The 13154-nt window shown below is 36.7% G+C and overlaps 1 protein-coding gene across 1 annotated transcript in view; it reads left to right on the forward strand.

Moving 5' to 3' along the window:
- Positions 1-13154, forward strand: part of C10H12orf40 (chromosome 10 C12orf40 homolog) — a 121931-nt gene that overhangs the window by 54878 nt on the left and 53899 nt on the right. The window contains exons 8-10 of the mRNA XM_023182779.1: positions 9434-9963; positions 10240-10309; positions 11662-11722. Of these exons, the coding sequence (XP_023038547.1) occupies positions 9434-9963; positions 10240-10309; positions 11662-11722 (661 nt within the window). The remainder of the gene's footprint in view (positions 1-9433; positions 9964-10239; positions 10310-11661; positions 11723-13154) is intronic.

Raw genomic sequence — 13154 nt, forward strand, 5'->3', positions numbered from 1 at the left:
CTGAGCCATCTGCGTAGCCTCCCTCTCCTTCTGTGCCCCAGGTGTTTCCTGTCACTTCTATGAATTCCAGTGTGCTCTCTTTCATATTCTCTTTGATGTGTGACTATCTACTGACTACTTTGATTCTTTGTGGAAAAGTGTCCTATGCCTCTAGTTAGCCATCTTGAAACTATCCTCCAGTTTTTAAATTTTATTAGTTAGTAGAGTCAGTCTGGCCCCTGTTATTTTATTTTAGTCAGATGGAGATCCTGAAATTCATTCTTCAGGAGATTCATTGAGAAGTGAGACTGCTGTTTTCCAAGGCAAAATGTCAATTTTACTTTTGTGCTCAGGACATTTATTTCAATGATTTCTTATTGCTCTTTTCAAGAGCAAGGCTCTGCATAATCTGGGCCCTTTTGTACTTTATAGCTGTAGGTCATAAGTGTTCTTTCATTGATTCTATTCCAGCTTTACCCTCTTCTGTTTCTCAAACATGCTGCAAATTTTGCATTTCTACTTTTTATCTGGTGTGCTTATTCCTGTTTTCATGTAGCTAACCATTCTGTATCGTTAGTGTATTTATCACTTCCTTACTCTAGTGACTTTCCTGACCAAACTGTCTGAAACACGACCTCCAACACAAGGCATCCCATCATGTGATCTGGTAGTACTTGTAATTATCTTTTATATTTGTTTACTTCTTTGTTTCTTAACCACTGTATTTTTTGGTGGTTCATTTTCTTTTATTTGTTTATTATCATCCTTCACTAGACTATAACCTCTGTTGTCTCCCTACTACATAATAGACACATTAAATATTCATTGAATACACATAAAAAGCTTATTTAGATAATGAATGTTTTTATTAAAATTTCAGTTCATAATTTTTAATGACTTTTATATTTATCTATAGGAAAACATAAATTGTTTAAAAAGTTGAACTGACTTGTCTTAATTCTTTTCAGTTTTTTAGGATAATTGCTCTCTGTCATCTCTAGAAGAATCCTTCCCAACTTTAGTTCCCAAATCAGACGCCATCTGCCTAAGTTTTCTGAAGCAGAAGAATCTCTTCTTTCCTCCATTTACTGTTTTAGCATTTGACTGTAGAATAATACCTGTCACTTTGTAATTTTTTTCTTCCTCTTTTATACTGTAACTTTATTGTTGGCAATAGCTACTCTACATTTCTCTATTGTCCCCATCTCTTAGTGATTCCACTGAGTCAGATGCTTAAAATACCTTTTAAAAATCATGATTTTGGAAAATGGCAATAGGAGACAGGGCTAGTATGCAGCTCCCACTTGGACAGAACAGCATGTGAAGACTCACATCATGAACTTTTACTCCAAAAAGTACTGCAGAAACATACCAGGAAAACCAAAAGAATTCAAAGACCCTTTGAAAGATGTGGCTTGCAAAAAAATTCAGTTCCCAAAGTGTGAGAGGGGGATAGCCTGTTTCCAAACACACGTCTCTACTGGGGAACTGGAAAATCCAGATTTCGGGAGAAGGATTTAACCTTACCTAGAGATGAAATGGAAGTAGGGAGGTAAGCGAAATATAAAAGTAGAAGAAGCAACTGGAAGAGCCCTGTAGGTACTCCTTGTCCCCATTTTGAGCCCAGGGAAGCCATCCCTGGCCTTCTCTCACAGGGGTCCTTGGGGAAGGTACCCAGTGGAATTGAGGAGGGGTCACAGGGTAAAAGAAGCTTCTAACTGAACTCTGTAATAACTTTGACTAAACATGAATTTTCATGAGCAGAATCTTGGCGGAGGGGTGCAAATGGGAAGTGCAGATATGAGTGCAGAAGCTGCAGCCAGCAGTGTGGGTAGACAGGGAGCGGCAAGACCTGGGAGCCCTGGTTGCTTTCTTAGTGGGGAGGCTTATAGCCTGGAGCACGATCTCAGCACTGTGTGCCCACTGCCTGGATGTAAACTTGGCATTGTTGGTGGGCATGGTGAGAGTGAGTCAGGCTTTACTCTCTGTGTAGGAGCTGGGAGAAGCTTATCACTGGAGACTTTCTCTCAGTGGTAAACTGTATGATGCAGCAGAAGTAGCCATAATGCTCTGTGGAACATAACTTCATTGGCCTAAGAAACACCCCCATCCCCCACAGTGGCTGAAGCAAGCACTGCCCAAGGAGGGTCTGAGCACACACCTTTCTAACTCTGCCTTTACCTGATTTTTTTTTTCCTCACTCTGGTAGCTAAAGACAAAAGACATAAACTCTTGGGAACTCTATGGCCCCACTTACTGCTTGAGAAACCTGAAAATTTATCCTGGCCAATGTAGGGTGAACTTTTATACCCCTTCTACTACCACAGGTGGTGCTCTCTTGAAAGTGCCACCTCTGCACTGGAGGCCAGCCAACTCATTCCATTATGGCAACTCAGAACAAGCCTGCTCCAAAGAAGGAGAAAACAACAGCTAATTCTACCACGTGCAACATCCTGGCTATCCAGAGGTCCTGAGTCTGTTCTTGTGACAGCTTCGCTGCTAGCATAAGCAGCATTTGAGAAAACCAGTGCACTAAACAAAACCACAACCAAGGACTCTCACAGAGTCCATATCACTCCCCTGCCAGCAGGTGCTGGTATCCATGGCCAGGAGACCTGAAGATGGATCACATCATAACATCACAGGACTCTTTGCAGACATTCCCCAGCACCACCCTGGAGTCTGATAGCCTCGCTGGTTGGCTAGACCCAATCACTGCAGTCTGGCTCACATGCAGCCCCACCCGTAGGGGATTGGGGAGAGCACCACATCAAAGGCTCACCCTGTGGGACAAAAGAATCTGAACAGCAGCCCTTGTGTTCCAGATCTTTCCACTGAAACAGTCCCCCCAAATGAGAAGGAACCAGAGAAGTAATTCTGGTACTATGACAAAACAAGTCTCTGTAACACCCCCAAAAGACCACACTAAGCTCTCCAGCAGTGGATCCAAACCAAGAAGAAATCTCTGAATTGCCAGATAAAGAATTCAGAAGGTTGATTAATATGCTACTCAGTGAGGTATTAGAAAAAGGAGAACACCAACTTAAGGAAATTAAAAAAAAAAAGATATGGATGAAAAGGTCTCCAGAGAAATAGATGACATAAAGAAAATACAACTTCTGTAAGTGAAAGATGCATTTAGAGAAATACAAAATACACTGGAAAGTTTCAACAATAGAATCCAACAAGTAGAAGAAAGAACTTGAGTTTGAGACAAGGCTTTTGAATTAACCCAATCCAGTAAAGACAAAAAAAAAAAAAAAAAAAAAAAAACTAATTAATAAAAAATAAATGAACAAAGCCTTCAAGAGATTTGGGATTATGTTAAACAACCAAACATAGGAATAATCAGTGCTCCTGAGAAAGAAGAGAAATCTAAAAGTTTGGAAAACTTATTTGAGGGAATAATCAAGGATAACTTCCCTAGTCTTACTAGAGATCTAGATATTCAAACACAAGAAGCTCAAAGAACACCCAGGAAATTCATCACAAAAAGATAATCACCTAGGCACATAGTCATCAAGTTATCTAAAGTCAAGACAAAGGAAAGAATTTTAAGAACTGTGAGGCAAAAGCATCAGGTAACCTACAAAGGAAAACCTATAAGATTAATAAGAGATTTCTCAGCAGAAACCCTACAAGCCAGAAGGGATTGGGATCCTATCTTTAGCCTCCTTAAACAAAATAATTAAAAGCCAATAATTTTGTATCCATTGAAACTAAGCTTCATAATGTGAGATAAAGTATTTTTCAGACAAACATATGCTGACAGAATTCACCACTACCAAGCCAGCACTACAAGAAATGCTAAAAGGAGTTCTAAATTTTGAAATAAAACCATGAGATATACTAAAATAGAACCTCCTTAAAGCATAAATTTCACAGGACTTGTAAGACAATAACAGTGAAAAAAAAAAACACCAAGATATCCAGGCAACAACTAACATGATGAATAGAAAAGTACTTCACATCTCAGTACTAACATTGAATATAAATGGCCTAAATGCTCCACTTAAGAGATAGGGAATGTCAGAATGAGTAAAAATCCATCCACCAAGTATCTGTTGTCTTCAAGAGACTCGTGTAACACATAAGAACTCACATAAACTTAAGGTGGAGAGGTGGAAAAAGATTCCATGCAAACAGAAACCAAAAGTAAAGACAAGGACATTATATAATGATGAAAGGATTAGTACAACAGGAAAGTGTCACAATCCTAAATATACATGCACCTAACACAGGAGCTCCCAAATTTATAAAACAATTACTACTAGACCTAAGAAAAGAGATAGATGGCAAATAATAGTGGAGGATTTCAGTACTCCACTGACAACATTAGAGACAGGACAAAAAGTCAACAAAGAAATGACGGGCTTAAACTGTACCCTCGAACAAATGCACTTAACAGATATTTACAGAATATTGTACCCAAAAACTGCAGAATATACATTCTTTTCATCAACATATAGAACATTCTCCAAGATAGACCATATGATAGGCTGCAAAACAAGTCTCAGTAAATTTAAGAAAACAAATTATATCAAGTACTCTCAGATCACAGTGGGATAAAATTGGAAATCAACTCCAAAAGGAACCCTGAAAACTGTACAAATACATGGAAATTAAATAATCTGCTCCTAAATTATCTTTGGGTCAACAAATCAAAACAGAAATCTAAACATTCTTTGAACTGAACAGTAGTAGTGACATAACCTGTCAAAATCTCTGGAATACAGCAAAAGTGGTGCTAAGAGGAAAGTTAGTAGCATTAAATGCCTACACCAAAAAGTCTGGAAATGCACAATAGACAATCTAAGGTCACACCTCAAGGAACTAGATAAACAAAAACAAACCAAGCCCAAACCCAGCAGAAGAAAAGAAATACAAAGATCAGAGCAGAGCAAACAGAAAAAACAATACAAAAGATAAATGAAATGAAAAGCTGGTTCTTTAAAAAGATAAAATTGATAGACCATTAGCAAGATTAACAAAGAATAGAGAAGACCCAAATAAGCTCAATTAGAAACAAAATGGGAGATACTATAACTGATACTACAGAAATACAAACGATTATTCAAGGCTACTATGAACACCTTTACGCATACAAATTAGAACACCTACAGGAGATTGATAAATTCCTAGAAATATACAACCCACCAAGATCAAACCAGGAAGAAACAGAAACTCTGAACAGACCAATGGCAAGTAGTGAGATTGAAATGGTAATTTTAAAACTTGCCAACAAAAGAAAAAGTCTGGGAACAGATGGATTCACAGCTGAATTTTATCAGCCATTCAAAGAAGAATTTGTACCAATCCTACTGAAACTATTCCAAAAGATAAAGAGAGAATCCTCCCTAAATCGTTTCGTTAAGCTAGTATCACCCTAATACCAAAACCAGGAAAACGCATACCAATAAATAAATAAATAAATAAATAAATAAATAAAGGAAAACTACAGACCAATATTCCTGATGAACATAGATGCAGAAATCCTCAACAAAATACTAGCTAACTGAATCCAACAGCATATCCAAAAGATAATATATCATGATCAAGTGAGTTTCATACCAGGGATCCAGGGATGGTTTAACATACAGAAGTCAATAAATATACACTACATGAACAGAATTAAAAACAAGAATTATATGATCATTTCAATAGATGCAAAAAAAAATTACAAAATGTAGCATCACTTTATGATTAAAACCCTCAGCAAAATCAGCATAAAAGGGTCATACCTTAAGATAAGAAAAGCCATCTATGACAGACCCACAGCTAGCATTATACTGAATGGGGAAAAGTTGAAAGCATTCTCCCCCCCAAAACTGGAACAAGACAAGGTGCCCACTTTCACCACTTCTACATGGTACTGGAAGTCCTAGCCAGAACAGTGAGACAAGAGTTCACCACTTCTATTTGACATAGAACCGGAAGTTCTAGCCAGAGCAATCAGATGAGAAGGAAATTAAGGGCATCCAAATAGATAAAGAGGGACTCAAACTGTTGCTGTTCACCAGTGACATAATAGTATACCTAGAAAACCCTAAGGACTCATCCAAAAAGCTCCTAGATATGATAAATGAACTCAGTAAAGTTTCAGGGTACAAAATCAATGTACACAATGCAGTAGCACTATACATCAGCATTGACTAAGCTGAGAATCAAATCAAGAACTCAACCCCTTTTACAACAGCTGCAAAAAATAAAATACTTAGGAATATACCTAACCAAGGAGGTGAAAGATCTCTACAAGAAAAACTAGAAACACTTCTTAAAGAAATCATAGATGACACAAACAAATGGAACCACATCCCATGCTCATGATGTGTAGAATCAATATTGTAAAAATGACCATACTACCAAAAGCAATCTATCAATTCAGTGCAATTCCCATTCAAAATACCACCATTATTCTTTGCAGAACTAGAAAAAATATCCTAAAATTCATATGGACCCCAAAAAGCCCCACAGAGCCAAAGCAAGACTAAGCAAAAAGAACAAATCTGGAGGCATCACATTACCTGACTTCAAACTATACTACAGGACTACAGTTACCAAAACAGCATGGCAGTGGTATAAAAATAAGTATGTGGACAGATGGAACAGAATAGAGAACCCAGAAATAAAGCCAAATACTTACAGTCAACTGATCTTCGACAAAGTAAACCAAAACATAAAGTGGGGAAAGAACACCCTATTCAACAAATGGTGCTGGGATAGTTGGCAAGCCCCATGTAGTATGAAACTGGATCCTCATCTCAATCTCACCTTATATAAAAATCAAGTCAAGATTGATCAAAAACTTTAAGACATGAAGCCATAAAAATTCTAGAAGATAGCATCAGAAAAATTCTTCTAGACATTGGCTTAGGCGAAGAGTTCATGACCAAGAACCAAAAGCAAGTACAACAAAAACAAAACTAAACAAATGGGACCTAACCTAATTAAAACAAAAATCTGCACAGCAAAAGAAATAATCAGCTAAGTAAACAGACAACCCAGAAAGTGGGAGAAAATCTTCCCAAGCTATGCATCTGACAAAGGACTAATATCCAGAATCTACAAGGAACTCAAACAAATCAGCAAGAACAAAAGAAGTAATATCATCAAAAAATGGGCTAAGTACATGAGTGGACAATTTGCAAAAGAAGATATACAAATGGTCAACAGACATATGAAAAAATGCTCAACATCACTAAAGATGGAGGAAATGCAAATCAAAACCACAATGCAATAACCATCTTACTCCTACAAGAATGGTCATAATTAAAAAATGAAAACATAGAGGTTGGCATGGATGTGGTTAAAAGGGAATACTTTTACACTGCTGGTGGGTATGTAAACTAGTACAACCACTAAAGAAAACAGTATGGAGACTCCTTAAAGAACTAAAAGTGGAACTACCATTTGATCCAGCAATCCCACTACTGGGTATTTACCCAGAGGAAAATCAGTCATATGAAAAAGACACATGTGCATGTTTATGGCAGCACAATTCACAACTGCAAAAATATGGAACCAGCCTAAATGCCTATCAACCAATGAGTGGGTGAAGAAAATACACACACACACTCCATGGAATACTACTCAGCTGTAAAAAGGAATGCAATTATGGCATTCACAGCAACCTAGATGGAATTGGAAACCATTATTCTAACTGAAGTAACTCAGGAATGGAAAACCAAACATTGTTATGTTCTCACTTATAAGTGGGAGCTAAGCTTTGAGGACACAAAGGCATAAGATTGATATAATGAGCCTGGCTTGGTGGCCCACACCTATAATCCCAGCACTTCGGGAGGCCGAAGCGGGTGGATCACTTGAGGTCAGGAGTTTGAGATCAGCCTGACCAACATGGTGAAATCCTGTCTCTACTAAAAATATAAAAATCAGCCAGGCTGATTTTTGATTAAAAAATATAATGATACAAAAATCATTACAGGTGTGTGGTGGCACACACCTGTAATCCCAGCTATTTAGGAGGCTGAGGCAGGAGAATTGCTTGAACCCAGGAAGCAAAGGTTGCAGTGGGCCAAGATTGCACTACTGCACACCAGCCTGGGTGAAAAGAGCAAAACTCCGTTTCACATACACGCAAAAAAGATTGATATAATGGATTCTGGGGACTCCGGTAGAGGGTGGGGGAGGGGTGAGGGATAAAAGACTACACATTGGGTACAGTGTACACTGCTCGGGTAATGGGTGCACCAAAATCTCAGAAATCACCACTAAAGAACTTATTCATGTAACCAAACACCATCTGTTTCCCAAAAACTATTCAAAGAATTATAAAAAAATAATGATTTACATTTTTAGTGTGCTTAATATCTTATAAAGTACATTTACCTCTATTCTTTTATGTAGAGTAACAGACATTTTTCTTATGTTAATGGTGTATATTAGTACATAGTATATACTATGTCTTTTGGTATAGCAAAATAACGTCATTCTGTCTAAAACACCAGTAAGGCCCTCATTGAGAAACAATGTTGGATCATGAGCTGTGAACATTCATGGGTAAAACATTAATTTCTCTCTTTAACAACAAGCTGAGCTCTTTTATCTCTCTGTTGCCAATACATGACCTAGTACCTGGAACTGAGTAGATGATCATCAGATATTTAATAAATAACTTAAAAATAAGACTGGAAATCAGAGTTTTAGCTGTGTGTGTGTGTGTGTGTGTGTGTGTGTGTGTTTTCTAAGTTTTTTTATACCTCCAACCTCTGGAACAACTCACTTCCAAATAAATTTTTAGATAGTCACTGATAATAAAATAAGAACCATCTTGATTTGTAATTATTTTCCATTATAGCTTTGATTCTTGTACACAAATTGGACTTAACCTAGAATTATTATTTCTGCATTAGAATAGAACTTACAAGCTATCTAATTCATCAAATTAGTTTTTATCTTATTCTTCTTATCTCTTGGTTTTATTACTTATATACACATTTGTATTTATATTGCTTTTCCTTGGGAACTTTATAATTGTTTTTATATCCATATCAGGTTGAAAAATATGTTATAATGTCTCATAACTATTTGATTTTATATTTTAACATTGATGATAAATTTTCTCTGCACAGTCTTCCAAACATCTTTCTCTGGTTAAATGGAACAGCAGTGACATATAATCGTTGTCTAGTTCATTCTTTAGATTTTATTACAGAAGATATACTATAGGTTGGTCATGTTTTAATTAAACCACATGCTAACATTTCATATTGTAGTAAAAAACTGTAGATTATTTTTATACTCAATAAGTCATTAGAAGAGCACATTAGACAAATTTTCACCCAAAGCAATATTATTTATTTAAATATAAAAATAAAAACATGGTCTAGGTAAATGTTAGTAGCAACTCAATATGTCCTGTAAGAATTGAAAGTGTTTCTAAATGCAAATAATCCTGCTTTTCTTGCTAAATATGTTTTTGTTTATCCCGAAGTCTAGGAAATAGGAATTTACTTACTAAAAGCCCTGCTGTAATTATGGATGAAGATTGTAGAAGCATGGATGAAATAAGACAGTCAGACTACATTACTGAAAAACACTCCATACAGCATATTTGGAGGAAAAATGGAAAGGAAGTTTCCAATTTTCTTGAAGATGTGAACCAGTCTACTCCTAACTTTCTATCAGAGAATTCTGACTCTTTTGTTAGTCAAAATATGATCAATGTATTAAACATAGATCAGCAAAAGATAAAGAAAACATTTAACAAGTGTGATTATGATAGTATGGGAGATATTTGTGTAGTCACTAGTTCTGATAAAAACCGTGTCACTGACAGATGCATTAGAAACATTTTTATAGTTCCAGAGTTGACTTTTAGTAATTCAACTTTGAATAAAACAAGTTATCCAGAAAAATGTCAGCCAAACAAGAAGAATCAGAGAGAGTACAACAAAAATGAAAGATATGATCTTAGTACATCTTTTGAGAACGATTACTACCCAAGTAGCTCTGAAAGAAAAGGTTGGTATTGTACATGGAAAATGTAATTACATATTCTTTTTTTCTTTCAGTTTTAGTATATATATTTGTATATCTATACACGCACACATCCATATATTTGTATGTGTGTTTATGTGTTTGGAGGAAAATGAAACCAAAAATAGAATGGCTTCCTATTATATAACATTGTGCACCAGTGGTTTTCTTCTGTACGTGTCATGTTAATATTCCTTGAATTAAAAAATGAAAATAGACTATGCTAAATTTTTAACTCAGTGCATACTTTTATTTTTTAAGGAAAACTTGAAAATGATTACCAAGAGAAGACATCACAGAAAAATACTCAGAAATATCCAGCAAACTCTATGTAAGTTTTTGGGGAAATCTGGGGAATACAAATCAGGATCTAGTATGATGCATGATGAAGGTTGAATTGATGCAAAGTGAGATAGGTGTATTGCCATCTGAGGGTGGGCAGGCAACTTGTCTCAAAGCAGCCTTACCAGGAGTCATAGTGTTGATAATATCACCCCAGTTGAGAGTGTGGTGCTCATATTTACCAGCTCCTAAATACCTTCTTATCTGAATATTAGTGTTGATTAGGTTTGAGGAAATTGACTTAATGCGTCCAAGAAACTCATATCTGCCAGAATGTCAATTTATTAACTTAAAGTAATAAATTGAAAGGGAACATGTATAGGAAGTCTGACATGAAAAAGCATGTTTTCTTACTTTCAGACAGCTCTCAATGGGAAGGTTTCTTGCTTGGTTGGTATAGAATCACTACAGGGAGTGATAGAATTCAGATGTTAGTGGCATAAGGAAGCATATCAGCAGTTTATAGGACAGTGTACATTTTAGGGATAGAGCACTCTCCTCATTGCCAACATTTACCTCTCAGAGACTCCATGTTTTCTCTGTGTTCAAGATTACAATCTCCTCTACCCATACATTGGAAACAATTATGTTACAGCAGATTTTTCTTTCTCTTCTTGCAGCTGGTATACAAAATGTTCTGAATTTAAGGAGATTTTTACACTCATCCATTATGTGTTGATGTTAAATTTATTCCTTAGAGTTTGGAAGCTGCCTTCCAGACTTTTCTGAATACTGGCCTGCAATTATAAGTAACTAAAGAAAACTTTATTTTAGCTACTAGTTTCTGAATAGTCCTAACTTTCTTGGTAATAATTGCAATTTAGACAAATCTTTCTGATTGGAAATCATGAACTAGAATAAATTTTTATTTTGGAAGTAATTTCTTTTGGAGTTATTAAAAATATTGATTGATAAAAAGATGTAATTTTAGTGGGATTGGCACATACACATTAATTAAGACATAGACTTATAAAACATTTCATAAAATTGACAACTTTGTATCTTTGTTGTTAAATCTCCCAATATCTAGAAATTTATGAGTGAAAAAAATCATGTTAGGCCTTGACTTTTAAATGTACCTTATGAAAGCAATTTAGAACATGGTTCCCAATCCTGACTGCAGGTCCAGATTACTTGAGGAAGTGATTTTAAACTACAGAATACCAAGATTGACCTGCACATAATAGGTGAGCTCTTTGGCCTGGAGCTTATGAATCTTTATTTTTAAGAAAGCTCCCCATATAATTCCGATCTGAAGCCAAGTTTGGGAACTCTAATTTAGAACATTAATTCCCAGAGGGAATACAACAAACTTTAATACTGTGTATTTATAATCCTTAGGGGAAATATACCTTTGGAAGAATTGCACTGTAAGCAGTCATGGGACTTTGGACTTAATGAGGTAAAGCACAGTCTCACATTATCTTCTCAATTAAGTCAGTTTGTATTACCATATCATGTTACTGTATTTAGCATTCACTTTGATTTAAGGTTAACATTTATTCCTTAATTTTTTGGGATGGACTCTTTGTCTTGCACTTTTTTATTCTGAGGAAATTATATCTTAGATCTAGAAATAAAAACACGTTTTCAGAGACTGTTACATGCTTTATTTGAGACAAAACAATCTTGAGGACATTTTAAACACATTTTTTAAGTATTACAAAATTTCTGTATTAGTTCATTCTTACATTGCTATAAAGAAATACCTAAGACTGGGCAATTTATAAAGAAAAGAGGTTTAGTTGGCTCATGGTTCTGCAGGCTATACAGGAAGCATAATGATGGCATCTGATTGGTTTCTGGGGGAGGCCTCAGGAAACTTTTAATTATGGCAGAAGGCAAAGGAGGAACAAGGAGTCTTACATGGCAGGAACAGGAACAAGAGAGAATGAGTAGGGAGGTGTCACAGACTTTTAAATGACCAGATCACAGGAGAATAAACTCATTAGCATGAGGACAGCACCAAGAGGGATGGTGCTAAACCATTCAAGAGAAATTGCTGCCCTGCCATGATCCAGTCACCTCCCACCAAGCCCCACCTCCAACACTCAGGATTATAATTTGACATGAGATTTGTCAGGGAGATAGATCCAAACCATATCTTTCCACCCCCAGCCCCCCAAATCTCATGTCCTTCTCACATTGCAAAATAAAATCGTGCATTTCCAACAGTTCTCCAAAGTCTTAACTCATCCCAGCATTAACTCAAAAGTTCAAAGTCTCACCTGATACAAGGCAAGTCCCTTCCAGCTATGAGCCTGTAAAATCAAAAACAAGGTAGTTACTTCCAGGATTCAATGGGGGTACAAGCATTGGGTAAATATTTACATTCCAAAAGGGAGAAATAGGCCAGAAGAAAGGGGCTATAGGCCCCATGCTAGTCTGAAACTCAACAGGGCAGCCATAAATCTTAAAGCTCCAAAATAATCTCCCTTGGCTGTATATCTCACATCCAGACACACTGGTGTAAGAGGTGGATTCCAAAAGCCTTGGGCAGCCCCACCTCTGTGGTTTTGAAAGGTTCAGCCCCTGTGGCTGCTTTCATGGGCTGGCACTGAGTGCCTGTTGCTTTTCCAGGAGTTAGGTGCAAGCTGATGGTGTATCTTCCATTCCAGGATCTGAAGGATGGTGGTCCTCTTCTCATGGCTCCACTAGGCAGTGCCCCATTGGGGACTTTGTCGGGGGGCTCAATCCCACATTGCCCCTCCACTCTGCCCTAGTAGAGATTATCCATAAGAGCTCCACCTGTGCAACAGACTTCTGCCTGAACATCTAGGCTTTTCCATACATCCTGTGAAATCTAGATGGACTCTCTCAAGCCTTAAATCTTA

The sequence above is a fragment of the Piliocolobus tephrosceles genome, chromosome 10 (genome assembly GCF_002776525.5).
Source record: "Piliocolobus tephrosceles isolate RC106 chromosome 10, ASM277652v3, whole genome shotgun sequence".
Taxonomy (NCBI): Eukaryota; Metazoa; Chordata; class Mammalia; order Primates; family Cercopithecidae; genus Piliocolobus; species Piliocolobus tephrosceles.